The following is a 15,153-nucleotide window of genomic DNA, read 5'->3' on the forward strand; positions in this document are numbered from 1 at the left end:
CATAAGGTCAGACACACATCGTTATGAGCGTTACAGTATGATGTGTGCTGGGTGTCCACTGGGGAGCAGGGGGGGGGGGGGGGGGGGCGTGAAAAGGTTACAGATGATGGATTTGACAGTATAGCCGGGGTTCAAAAGGTCAGACCCAAATCAACAGCGGCATATGGAATACCGCCCATTTTAAAAAAAAATGCTTTTGCATAATGGCTCATATTAGAATAGGAATATAGAATACTTCTAACTGGCATAGGGTTTTTTTTGCATAATGGTGCCATATTTGAATATGTGAATAAAATATTATAGGGAAAAGGATTTTGAATAATTGTTTACCTTGACTACGCCTATCGCTATAGCAGTCCATAGCTCTGTCAAATCTGTTGAATAGGTGGTGAATGGAAAAAGGCAGTTCCTGCAGTGTGAACAGGAGCTTGTTTTATCTGGTCTGTATGAGGAGTTGTGATGCTGTCTAGTACTCATCTTTGTACCAACAGACAGCTGGCTTTTTAACCTGGACTGTGAAGGAGTAAATAGCACCACTATCAATCATTTTACCTTCTTTTATGCTCTCTCTCTCCCTCTCTCTCTCCATATCAGCCCACTGTGCTCCCTTTCTTTTTCTCTTGCTTGCTCTATCAGCCGCTCGCTCGCTCCCTCCCTCCCACAAACACACACACACACACACACACACACACACACACACACAGGCACGGTGTAGCCATACCATGCTTCACTGCAACACTGCACTGCTTTTCAGTATGCACCCTGCAGCGCATGCTAGGGCCTGACAGCTATTACACAGCTCAGTGTGTGTGTGTGTGTGCGTGTGCGTGTGCGTGTGCGTGCGTGTGTGTGTGTGTGTGTGGGCCCAGACTGTGGACTGTCTGTCGGTCCAAGATGGAATGAGGGGTGATGGAGGGGAGGAACATCTCCAGTGACAGGTGTCTCTTCCTATCCCATAGGAATATTAGTCTCTTTCTTAATGTCTTTTTTCAATACCATTCAATATGCCTTATTGACATGACATATATACTTCTACACCACTACTGTATACTACTTACTTGCTCTTTTTTCATACCTTATATAGTGTGCACGTTTCATAAAGCCGATCTCTCAGTCACCCACTCTGCATGTAATTGGCAAATAAACATTTCGGGGATCCCACTACTGATAACCAATCAGAAGAGAGAACGCTACAAACCGGCACCCGTCTCACTGCCGGTGCACGTGCAGAGCGACAGATGGGTGAATGTGTATTCGCCTACAATGGCGGAGCAGGTAAAAATCCTTCCCAATGTCTGTTTTGATGGTTTTTATCATGTTTTATCACACTTACGGATCTAAGATGGTGCTAGATAACTCTCTGCTTGAAGACCGCAGTGCATTAATGTGGTGACGTAGGGACGAGCGAGGGGACTGCTCACTGCAGTAACTGACAGGAAGTTAGCTAAAAGAACCATTCCGCTGACTGAACCTTTAAGAACATACACTCAGCATTGACTTCATTAGACACACCTGTAAAAATCCCCTGAGAAAAAACACAACTTTGTGCATGTGTCATTCATCGACAAACCTCTTTCAAAAAGACTGCCGAGCCTTCTCTGACGACCTTTGGCACAGGTGAAACATGACCATTTCAACATGCATTCATGATTAAAAAAAAAGGCCTTTCCTAAAATTGACAACAACAGCTCTGTGCATCAGGGCTCAGGCTCTGAATAATGTAAAAGCAAAAGGTCACACAAAAGAAGTGAAAAAAAGTGAAGAATTTTCCATTTCACACACCGCTCTCTGCAGCCTAATATCGGAGCGCTGGTGTATTCCATCATTTACATTGACATAATGCTGCATATTACATGTGTACAAACTAGAACAGGATCCATATACACTCAACAAAAATATAAACGCAACACTTTTGTTTTTGCTCCCATTTTTCATGAGATGGACTTAAAGATCTAAAATTCATTCCAGATACACAATTGTACCATTTCTCTCAAACATTGTTCACAAATCTGTCTAAATGTGTGATAGTGAGCACTTCTGCTTTGCTGAGATAATCCATCCCACCTCACAGGTGTGCCACATCAAGATGCTGATCTGACATCATGATTAGTGCACAGGTGTGCCTTATACTGTCCACAATAAAAGGCCACCCTGAAATGTGCAGTTTTGTCTCACAGCAAAATGCCACAGATGCTACAAGCATTGAGGGAGCGTGCAATTGGCATGCTGACAGCAGGAATGTCAACCAGATCTGTTGCTCGTGCATTGAATGTTCATTTCTCCACCATAAGCCGTCTCCAGCAACTTCGCACAGCCATTGAAGAGGAGTGGACCAACATTCCACAGGCCACAATTGACAATCTGATAAACTCTATGCGAAGAAGATGTGTTGCACTGCATGAGGCAAATGGTGGTCACACCAGATACTGACTGGTTCTGAGTCCCCAGACCCCCAATAAAGCAAACAAATGCACATTTCAGAGTGGCCTTTTATTGTGGACAGTATAAGGCACACCTGTGCACTAATCATGATGTCAGATCAGCATCTTGATGTGGCACACCTGTGAGGTGGGATGGATTATCTCAGCAAAGCAGAAGTGCTCACTATCACACATTTAGACAGATTTGTGAACAATGTTTGAGAGAAATGGTAATATTGTGTATCTGGAATGAATTTTAGATCTTTAAGTCCATCTCATGAAAAATGGGAGCAAAAACAAAAGTGTTGCGTTTATATTTTTGTTGAGCGTATGTTTTAGAAGCAGCATTATCTTTGTATTAAAACACTTTTTTGTAGAGGGCTGTGTGTAGATACTGTGCTCCTCTCTCTAGGGTGTTAGATAACTAACTAGAGGCGGCTGTTCTCTCTGTCCTCATTTCAGAGCCGGGCCGATGTGATTGGGCTGGCAGAACGGGTGACAAGCCCCGGGACTGTGTGTGTGTGTGTGTGTGTGTGTGTGTGTGTGTGTGTGTGTGTGTGTGTGTGTGTGTGTGTGCGTGTGTTTGTGAGTGTGTGTGTGTGTGTGGGGGGACGGGGGGACGGGGGGGGGGGGGGGGGTGTTTGTGCGTGTGTGTGTGAGGGGGGGGGCAGCAGAGGAGAAGATAGAGAGGAGAAGAGTGTGGTTGCTGTGTTTGTGTACTCTGTGTGTGTGTGTGTGTGTGTGTGTGTGTGTGTGTGTGTGTGTGTGTGTGTGTGTGTGTGTGTGTGTGCTGGTGTGATGGGACACCACAGAGGTCATCTGAGGAGGCATTGGAGCGTGCTGAGAGGCTGCCATCACACAGCTGCCACACCAACTGGACACACACACAATCCCATACACCACATACAAACGCACACACACGCACGCGCGTACACACACACACACACACACACAGCTAGCATTTATGTAGAGGCCTGAGCTTGCAACACCGTGCACAAAAAAGCAGAAAGGTACATACAGCAGAAAGCAAACACAGGAAAAGCACACAGTCACCCGTCACAAGCAAGTCACTTACTCGAACAGACACACACATGAACGTGACTCACCACTCATTCACACTTGCAAGCATGCAACCACTTCACACTCGCGCACGGATGTAACACACCAACACACACACACACACACACATACACACACACACACACACACACACACACACACACACACACACACACACACACACACACCATGCCCTTGGTTGTTGTCTGTGTCTGTCCTTAAGCTTGGCTTGAACGAGTAAAGAAGGCTACATGGATTCATCGTTCCAATGGATAAATACCACAGGAACCACATACAAATGATTTACCATCTAAAACTGTTTAAATGTTTCAAACAAATACATCATGCTTTACACATGTGCCTATTTTCTAGGGCTGTTAGGGAAGACTAAAGATCGTTTTCGTGATAGCTCTGCCTATTATTTCTCTTGACAAATCGATAAATAATGGACAGAAAGCGGTAAAACATTCCAATTATAATTTCCTTCTTAACACCAGATGAGCCATTTGAACTTCCCGTTTGGTCTGACCAGCAATCCAAAAGCCAAAACAGATTCAGTTCATTATCAGAGAAAACAAAGAAAAAACAAGACATTTTATTTTGCTCTGTTCTTAATGCAGGCTAACCATCTATGCTTTAACCAGCAGCCACCCAGTCAGTAAACAGATACATTATTCAAACCAATAGAAATAGATTTCAAAAGTCTTGCATGGAGCTCATAGTTTCCAAAGACAACCTGCTCTATCTTATAGGGAGATGTGTGTTGGAATAATGCACTAGGTATCTATGTATCTATGTATCGATCTACACTGTGGTCTGTACTGTACTGCCTCCCCCCCCCCCCCCCCCCACCCCTCCTTTCCCTTTGTGCCTACGGCCAAATCAGCACTGTTGCATCTTTCAAACTAGCACAGCAGCGGGAGCACAACAGGCCAAAAAAGGAAAGCGTGCGGAAACTGTGTAATTTGTTATGGGACGGAGGGGGGAGTGATATCATTCATACGACCATCTTATCTGAACATCTCCTAAATGGATTTTTTTGGCACCAGTCTTGATGTGTCTTCGGCTATGATACTATGACAGATAGCAAGGTGATTGGCATTCCTTGAGCAAAGCCCACCTGTACACACACACACACATGCCGACCTCATATCAGAGACACAAACAATGCATGCACACACACATGCACGCGCACGCACACGCACACACACACACACACACACACACACACACACACACACCTAGACTTTGTAAGGTGCATAGCTCTTAACCCACAGTTCCAATGTTAGCCTGTGGCAGCACACACACGTTAACATGTCAAGGACTAACGTTTGTGTTCTATGCTGCATCACACTACAGCTTACACTTCATTAGAGTCAAAGAGCAGAGGAGATCCACTGCTATATTCTCCTGTGTTGGTCAGTCCACAGTCCCCACTCCAGTTTGAGTGTCTCTCTTACACATTTTCTCTTTCTATGTTGCATTGTTGAAAGGAGCCTAGGACTTAAGAATGTCATAGCCAATGACTGCTGCTGTAATCGTGGTGCATATGACACATAAACCTCTTGAATCTCATATCCACAGAGGACATTATGCCAGTAGACAGACACTCATGGGCGAGTACATTTCCCATATTTCTCCGGACAAAAACACTCAAAATTGGAGCAATGAAGCATCAAAAAGGGGACTTATCATGGTACACCACAAGCCCTTTATCAATGTCAAGTAGCAACATTAATGAAGTCTCTCCCTGTGGTGGGTCACCTCTGTGCCAGCTAGATTTCACTTAGCCTAGTATACACAGTGGACTAGCTGGCTCACTAGTCATACAAGCAAAGATTGTCATGTGATTATACTGACCGTAGAATATATATTTTATTTAACAAGGGAATCTTGCATGGAGATCATCATCATGATGACAGATGCATCAGCCCAATTCTTTTATCCTTTAATATGTTGTCAAAATGAATTATTCTTTTAAACTCTTGCTCTATCCAAAATCCAGATAATATGGCCACATGTGCATATTTATCAACCATCTTTGGAAAAAAGATGTTATACAAAAAGAAAAAATGTAATGTCATGTAATGTAATCAACTGGCAAAGCTGCATGACAATATCTAAGTGAATTAAAGAACGTACCCTATTCACTTGCAGGGTCACGTTCTAATGCCTGAATAATAGTCCATCAGCGTTTATCAAATAATAGCTTTTAATAAATAAATGTTAAATAAATCAAAATGTATTTTCAGTGACTGGATAAAGAAAAACAAGACCTTATCCCCCCCCCCCCACCCCCCTGGGGAGTTCAACTTTGACTCTGCTGTTATTATTTGTGACACCCACACAGGCCCAAAATACACACATGCAGAAAGCGGACCTGTACACAAGCATTAGTGTGTGGACATGACGTCTGACATCTCTCCTATACGGTTGACATACAATACTGATGTGGGGTTTTTTTTTGCGGTGGGTATGTTGTGTCATCTGTAATAGTTTCATACAGCACGATGAATCTAATGACATGCATATTACTGTGCACTGTCCTGAAATGGCTTGTAATGTAACATGTAAACACAAGCTAAAATAGATAAGCTCCGAGAGTTTCCCTTTAACATGACTCTTACGTGACTCAGGGATGTCAGATTTAAATGCAGAATTAGCCATGTAAAAAGAAATGTGTTAATACTGAGTGGCAAAGCTTCCAGTTAACATGCCTCATGTTGCACAATTTAAATGTTCATTTCTTCATTTGATCCAAAGCGCTGCCCTTTAAACACTTGTTTTCTGGCACTGGCTTATTGGCAACCATAGTATCATTGAGCATGTCGAGGGCTTGGAGCAAAAATATGTGTAAGTGACATCTTAGGTGAAAACTACTTTTATATATCATTTTAAAAGGTCTTGAATAGCTCTATCAAATGGTAAAAGAATAACGTCACTATACATTTTACTTTTTAAAATAAAGGCTGAAAACGTAGAGGCAACGTGAGGGAAAACCATCTATTGAGTTTGGAGCAAAATAGGCTCAAGTGCACTGAGCTTGGCCCACAAAAGGCGTTGTGCATTTTACATTCCCTTTTAGTTTTGTCGCGTCTATGTCAAACCGTATGTGTTTATACTATGTGATTTGTGACTGATTTTCATGACGTTAAAATTCAAATAAAAAGTAAATTAGAGGAAAAACAGCCATACATATGCAGAATATATTGGGTAAGTGCATATTCCTTGTGGTAGCTCACGTCATGGTGCGTAGGTCCCAGCCCCGTATGGCCGTGTCATTGGCTGTGGCGAGCTGGCTGCAGTTGTGGTGGGGGCTCCACTTGCCCGAGGTGAACTTGAGCTGTCCTTTGCCCTCCAGTGTGGCTGTGCTGGAGACCTGAGCAGAGGACAGAAGCACACACACCTTCATTAACCACCTTGTGAGCCAGACACACAGGCATTCCAATCAAATCTCTGTGACATATAGGGTTGGGCCCGGGGGGAGCACATTCAATCAACATAATGGAGCATTAGCCATTTTTTCTCAATCAAGAGTACAATCAATCACAATTGGTCTGTGTAGTCACATTTAGGACATGAACTGGCACACCAACTACCTGCAGATATGAACCACACTTAAACATGCACACTTTTACTAGCATATCATATTTTTACATACATTTCGATTGAATTCCTAGTTTTAGGACACACATTCTCCACCATTAGGCCACCATTGTAAATAAGAACTTGTTTGTTAATGACCTGCCTGTATAAATAAAGGTTAAATAAAACATTTAATTAAAAGCAACTTTGATTCACCCAATGTATGCCATCCAGCCCAACTCCAGAAAGTACAGTAAGCTAGAACACAAGCCTGATTATCAGATTGAATTCATTGAGCTCGGCGGTGTTTATGCTAACCTATTTGGTCAATGATTTGCCAACAAGCCTATAGCCACATTCACATTCTATACGTCACATGTTCCATTTTCAGCTTGTTGTTTCCTACATGTGGCCCAAATATCAATAAGCTCATGTTTTAAGTTATCTTTTCAGGATTAAAATAAATGTGCAGATAGAATATATTCCATGGTTTACAAAAAAAATCTTAGGATAAAACATTTATCAGTAGGGTTATAAATATTCTCTATGAATATGCAATGGACCCGCCGCTTTGAATAAAAAGCTGAATGTACTGACAATCTCTCCTGCCTAATACAGCCTGCTCCAACATATGGATGAGTGTGTTGAGTTTTCTCATTTCAATGGCTAACAGCACAGCAGGACTTAAAGAGCCAGGACCCCCCCTCTGTAGCCTGGAGCTCAGTCAGCGTATAGAGCGACCCCGGCCTCTCCTTGCTCCCATGGTTAAGAATCTATACATGAGACGGCTCAGAGTTACTTATGGATCAGCTGTCCAGTCCAAGATGAGCCCGTGGAGAATTTAAGACTGAGGAGTGTTGGAGGCTCAATCAAACTGGGCCACGGTAAAGGCAGGGAGAAAAATCATACAGATTTACCACGTGGGAGGTATTTAAACAGGAAAAAAAAACTATTTAAAAGGTGGAGTCAGTGATTCTGGAAAAAAAACGCTTGTTGTCAAAATCACATTTTTGTCAGAATAAGTGAATATATCGTTAACCTGGCCATGATTTGTGTGCAGCGCTAAAAATAACAAATCTGATGTTAATATACAGACTAGGCTCGGTAAAACAGGTACGTAAGCAAAGAGATCCAACGTAGCTGGCGACATGCCCGTTTTACAGAGCCTATGCTGTGTATTAGCACTGGATTTTCTTTCAGTGCACACACACACAGTTCACACAGATAGCGGATCGTGAGGAGATAATCACTGATTTTGACAATAAAAAATAAAGTGATTTTTAACAACAAGCGTCCTCCAGAATCTCTGACTCCACCTTTAACTGATGGGACAGAATGTCACCTGATCCAAAAAGGTTAAGCAGTTCAGCTGAAAGGCTTGATTGGGTTGAATTGCAACATTCAAGCTTTTTTTCAAACGAGATGACATGCTCGTCACTGAATATTTATCAAGCCTGCTGCTGTACTGTGTATTTCTCAAGGGTGACAAAGTAAGGTTGAGATGAATCAAAGTCAATACACTTCAAGGTATTTTGAGTTATTAAGCATATCACATCATCTGAGCTATACTTTACAAAAAGGGAATCCAATTAATTCAGCCGGGCTGCCTTTTGGAAAATTGTTATCTTTCCCCCTTTAACTATGATGCATCTAACAATTGTAAAAAAAAAAAAAAGCAGCATCACACACTGCTCCATTTCTCCTCTGCTCTCTGACTAGCTGCAGGTTTTTATCCTCATCTCTCTCTCTCTCTCTGTCTCTCTGTCTCTCTCTCTCTCGCTCCCTCCTCTGCCTGTTGGAGCAAGGATCATCGATCGCACCGTCACCGCACAACTCCCTGGTACACTCTCATTATGTCTGCTCAAGAGGAGGGAGAGAGAGAGAGAGAGGCAGGGAGAGAGAGAGAGAGAGAGAGAGGCAGGGAGAGGGGGAAACTGAGGAAGGGAGGGAAGTAGATAGGATGAAAAGAGAGTAGAACAAAGAAAGGAGTAAAGAAGACGATAAAGAAAAAAAGAGAGGATTTAAAAAGAAAGGCTGCAAAGGCAAGGGGGACAGATCCAATCAGACATGGAGAGAGAAAGAGAGATGGAGGGTTTTCCTCATGGCTATCCTCCTGTATCATGCATAGCTTCAAACCGTTGTTCACGTCTTCAGACCGCACAGTTTAAGGTGTTAGCATGACCCAGACAAAATGCTGTGTGTGTGTGTGTGTGTGTGTGTGTGTGTGTGTGTGTGTGTGTGTGTGTGTGTGTGTGTGTGTGTGTGTGTGTGTGTGTGTGTGTGTGTGTGTGTGTGTGTGTGCATTCTCGTACAGGTGTCTTTGTGAGGACCTAGCTTTTTTAATTATGGGAGTAAGGACCATATTGGAAAGTGAGGACATTTTGCCTGGTTCGGCTCTTCTACTGCCGCCTGTTTAAGGGTTAATACTTGGTTTTAGGGTTAGGGTTAGCTCTGATGGTTAAGGTTAGGGTGAGGGGCTAGGGAAGGCATTATGTCAGGTTACGGTGAGTGGATTAGGGTTGTTTCCTCACAAAGTTAGAAGATAGGAACATAGAAGTACAAGTGTGTGTGTGTGTGTGTGTGTGTGTGTGTGTGTGTGTGTGTGTGTGTGTGTGTGTGTGTGTGTGTGTGTGTGTGTGTGTGTCTTTGTGTGTGTTCAGTGAAGTTAAACTCAGGTAAATTACATATGCACGTGGTGTATAATTTTGAGAGGATTAAAACGGTTTGCTCAGTGCTGAGTGGAGGCATTAGTGAGTATGGAGTCTCTGTAGGCGCACAGTGAAACAGAGCTGTAGACAACTGCTCACCTCCACCCACCTGTCTCACTGTGACTTAAAGGTGCAGGGCAATGGAGAAATGACACCCCATTTGAATTTGTAACCACTGTCTTTGCCAACCGACAATCACATGCACGCACGCAGGCAGGCGCACACGCACACACACACACACACACACACACACACACACAGCTTATACCAAGATATTACGGTTGGCTACTGTGACCTGCACAACAGTTAAGTGGGATTGTAACTAATTCTTGATTGGATACATTTGTTTACACTGTAAAACGTACGGGTAACCAGAGTCGTCAGTCAAGCAGGAAGAACACGAGACTCGAGAATTTTGAAGAAAAAAAAATTAAATTAAATAAAATCTAATCTTTGTAACAGATGAGTCATTTGCAAAAATTCGCTGATGGTCCCTTCATTTTTCACAGAACAGAAGCTGTGTAGTCTCGGAGGGTATAAGCCAGGAGCCGGACTCTCCCTCTCTGTTGATATGCAAGTGGTGCATCGGTAACAGCCTGAGCTCCGTGCGTCCCAGGTTCCCCGCTTTATTAGTGCACTAACCAAATTAGGGGCCCTAACAAGGCAGTACACACAACACAAGGGGACGTGTTCATTTAAGGACGCAAGCGGCACTAATACAAAGCTATCTGTCAAATCGCCACGCATTTATGCTTTTTCTCTAGACTCCGGAAGAAAGAGCGTGTTTGTGTGTGTGTGTGTGTGTGTGTGAGTGTGTTTACGTGTGTGAGAGTGAGTGAGTGTGTAAGTGTGTGAGCAGATGTGCAGGACAAGGTGTGTGGGTGTGCTGTGAGCAGGCGGAGATGTTCTCACTCAATTCCACCAGTGATTGTAATTGCTGACACACACACACACACACACACACACACACACACACACACACACACACACACACACACACACACACACACACACACACACACACACACACACACACACACACACACACACACACACACACACACACACACACACACACACACACACACACACACACACACACACACACACACACACACAAATCTTCCTTCAAACAATGCACACTGGTATATGCACATGATACTATACTATATGCAAGCAGACACAGTCACGCAAACACCCACGGCACAACACACACACACTAATCGGGGAGAGAGACACATCCACACTGCAGCTGGACACGGCTTAAGATGAACACATCACCCCCTCTGACAAACAGAGGGAACAGCAGAGGAGAGGAGAGTGGGATGAAAAGAGGGAGGAGGGATGGAGGGAAAGAGATTAGCATTCTCATCAGTACTGGAGGAATTTGTCTTGGCTGCCAAGCTCTCTCTCTCTCTCTCTCTCCCATTCTCTTCCTCCTCATCAAGCCCACTCTCTTTCCTCATCTGTCTCTCTCTCTCTCTCTCTCTCTCCATCTTTCCAATCAGTCCATTGCCCCCTCTGTTACTCCATCCTGCCCTCCGTCTTCTCTTTTCTCATTACAATACTTTTCCACCTCTCTCCTTCTCCCTTGATACAGTGTTTAATAGCCCGGTGGTCCAGTGTCAGAGGAAGAAAGATCAACAACTCCTACCTCTAAGAATCACTGCAGACACACGGGATGGTGGATTTATGGATGTATGAATGAATGAATGTTTGAGTCGGGTTGGGTGGTATCACGTTACATTCATACCAAGTGTCTGCTGCGGGAGTCACAACATCTCCACCACTGTGATTGGAGTTTGGCTTGTTTTAGTTTTAAGTGGTCTTTACTAATGGGGGGGAGGGGGGGGGGGGGTTAGCTTTCCTTAGCTAGCTGGCTAACACTGATATTAATCAGCATTTCGCTGTACTCTACACAATATTTACACTAACGATGATTCCTTCTACGTTGACGACTGTTCAACTGAACCGTAGGTGGGAGTTACATTTGGTTCATTGTGATAAAATGGCATTATTTTTTCTTGCCAACAATTCCTTTTTTTCTACACAGTTCTGACAAAAGATATTTTCCCAGCTGTCTGGCAGTAATACAATACAACACACACAGTTCATTGGGATTTGACCCTTAATCGATGTAAATGCAGCCCCCCCTACTGGCTAGAGTCAAACACACAGGATGTATGAAGTAGTCATGCATTCCGCTCCTCTAAATGACCCAAAAGGGTTTTTGTCATGCACTGGGGTTGGCATAAATATGTTCCTGTGAGAGACAGACACACATTGACAGACCTGGTGAGAGATCGAGGGAGAGTGAGGGGAGAGTGTGTGCATGCATTTACAAACTGCAGCTAGAGATTTTTCAAAGCGTCAGGTTACTAAGATCACACACACACACACACACACACACACGCATAAACTTGCATGCAAACACACACACACACACACACACACACACACTAGTGTATCTATTAGCTGTGTGACCCGGCTGCCCTTTGTGTGAATCTCTCAACGAGCGCATGAATTACCAATGACCCATTAATATTCCTCTTGCTCATGGCTTATAATGGAACGGCAGCAAAAGCATGGGCAGACACACCACTGCTCTCACATTTACACACACACACACACACACACACACACACCTGACACACACCATTATCTTGAGTCTTTAAATACATAGTAGCAATTTTAATTGCAAAGCCTGCAAGTTGGAGACAGGAAATGTTACAGTGGAGAGCCTCTTCACCTATAGCATTAGGAAGGAAACAACTACAGGCCAACAGACCCAAAGTACTTCCTCTTGTTGGTTTACAAGGTGATCCACTCATTTGTATTTCAACCAAACTCCACACCTTACCACTGGCTCTGTCTAATGTCTTTCTAACAGAATGGAAGTGGTGGAAGCTCAAATCCTTCATATTTTCAATAAAACTGTGTCAAGGAGGTTTTGGCAACTTCATTGTTTTTGCATTTGACCAATCAGTGACATCGTTCAGCCCTTCATGCTCCTGGACCTTTGGAAAGTAATACCTTTTTTGGAAACAGGAAATATAAATGAAAACCTGCTTTGAAAATGCACTAAATAGCAGCATATCGATGTTAATCCTTTTGTGAATGAGATGTTCAACTATCACAAATCGGTTCAATGATCCGTGTCCACATACATTTAGACCATGTAGTGTGGTTCTGTCCCAGTGTGAGCAAGAAGCCACAGGAATAACGGGCTTTCTCTTACTTACTGAACAAGACTATTACTATCACTGTGGGAGAGACTTGACCACCATCATAAAGTAGACCCAGCTTAGAAACCTGCCCAGATACTGTGTGTGTGTGTGTGTGTGTGTGTGTGTGTGTGTGTGTGTGTGTGTGTGTGTGTGTGTGTGTGTGTGTGTGTGTGTGTGTGTGTGTGTGTGTGTGTGTGTGTGTGTGTGTGTGTGTGTGTGTGTGTGTGTGTGTGTGTGTGTGTGTGTGTGTAAGACAGAATGAACAGTGGCCACTCTGCTGTTGTTGCAGAGGAGAGGATGTGCGTCTGATAACAGCAAGACGATATGGTTGTTATCAAATAATGAGTTAGGTATTGTGTGATATGGTGTGTGTGTGTGTGTGTGTGTGTGTATTTACTGTGGTTTACAGTGTGTGTGTGTGTGTATTTACTGTGGTTTACAGTGTTTGTGTGTGTGTGTGTGTGTGTGTTACCGTGGCCTGTGTTGAGCTCTCTTCCAGGTCCCAGAGTAGTGCATGGTTATCGGCCAATGAAATCACACGCTTGCCGTCCCCCATGGGCTCCCACATAACACTGTAAATTTACACAAAAGGCACAAAGTCACAGTCAATTAGAATAGAGATCTTGGTCAAAGCTGTGCTCACAGGCTACATCCACACATACTGTGCGCAGGTAGGAGGAATGGAGATCGCTGGGTTAGATTTCACATTATCTGCTGAATACACAACTTTGTATATGAAACTAAGGCTGAACCAACCAGATCATGCCTGGGGAATGCATGCAGAATGGCAGAAGCATGATGTGTCTTGCAAGTACTGTGTAGTGTGAAGGAGTCGACAACATTTAAAGAATGTTACATGATGTTATACATCTTAAACGTAAGGGCGGGCGTTCAGCTATGTTTTTCTTTATTTTCGGACTTCATTATACCGTGTCTGTGATACAAGTGTCAAATATGACATTCAATATTTTAAAAAGGCTCAGCACGAAAATAATCGGGCACTGAACATTTATTTATTTAATACAGGGACAGTGCATATTATCAAACATTTCTGTCAATATGCCAGAATTAGCCAGATCAGCTAAGTAAACAGTAGTGAAACAGCAGGATGTAATGCATTTACTGGATACTTTTATGCTTTTGTAAGCCGTAAATGAATACACGTGCTGCTCTATATACATCAGGTATATCTGGCTTCGAAGTTTGAATATCCACAATACTTGGTCAAAGGATTCAATAATTCTCGGTTTTGAAATTATAACCAGAGATGTGTTGACTATGATCAATCCGTGAAGCTGTACTCAGGACCAGCGGTGCTTTAAGATACATGTTATAGTCAGCAAGCGTTATAGCGCGCTAACATTTAATAATTAACACGTAACATACAATACAGTTGATGGGAATGTAATTAGTCGTTTACTGTTAACCCTAGCTCAACATAGGTAGGTAGTCCTGCTCCTTTCTCTATCTATCTATCTATCTATCTATCTATCTATCTATCTATCTATCTATCTATCTATCTATCTATCTATCTATCTATCTATCTATCCATCCATCCACACAAACAAACAAAGGTTTTTATACATGCAGTCTGCCATGTTACTTGTGCATAAAAGGCTCATGCCACATAATCACATCGCCCAGTGCAAGGTTATCCGGACCTACACAGATAAGGCTGTGGCAGCTAACCATTGATAGCACATTATAACTGAGTTCTGCACAGGGTTTGCATAGTACTTCCTGGCAAATCCAGCAGCCCAATTATGTCAATCTAGTATTCCATCACAGCAGTGGGTATACAGGGCTGCCACACTGGTGTTAAAATGCGCTAGCTTTTACTGCATACTTAGCTTTGATTCCTCCCAGCATACTACTTGCTGCAGAGTATTGATTTCTCACTGCATGCTTGTTGGGAGTTGTGATCCTCCTCTGTGCTCTATTTAAAAATATCTATTCTATGCATGAGCCACAGGGGCCTAACCTTACTGTATACCGCTACACTTAAGCCCAAAATGCTGAGTTAATATTCCCTTAGTGTTGATTGATTCCAAGCCTTTGAATGTAATGTAGGTAAAACAGAGGACACAATCCTATACTGTAGTGAGAAAAAAGCAGAGATTTCTACTCCGAGTCCTGTTGACTTCCAAAGCAATA

General features: G+C 43.1%; 1 protein-coding gene across 1 annotated transcript in view; it reads right to left on the reverse strand.

The window, feature by feature from the left end:
• eipr1 (EARP complex and GARP complex interacting protein 1) overlaps positions 1-15,153 on the reverse strand; it is a 60,374-nt gene that overhangs the window by 19,046 nt on the left and 26,175 nt on the right. The window contains exons 5-6 of the mRNA XM_080041793.1: positions 13,472-13,571; positions 6,722-6,858 (exon numbers count right to left, since the gene is read on the reverse strand). Of these exons, the coding sequence (XP_079897919.1) occupies positions 6,722-6,858; positions 13,472-13,571 (237 nt within the window). The remainder of the gene's footprint in view (positions 1-6,721; positions 6,859-13,471; positions 13,572-15,153) is intronic.

The sequence above is a fragment of the Ammodytes marinus genome, assembly GCF_949987685.1.
Source record: "Ammodytes marinus genome assembly, chromosome: 15".
In the NCBI taxonomy this organism is placed as follows: Eukaryota; Metazoa; Chordata; class Actinopteri; order Uranoscopiformes; family Ammodytidae; genus Ammodytes; species Ammodytes marinus.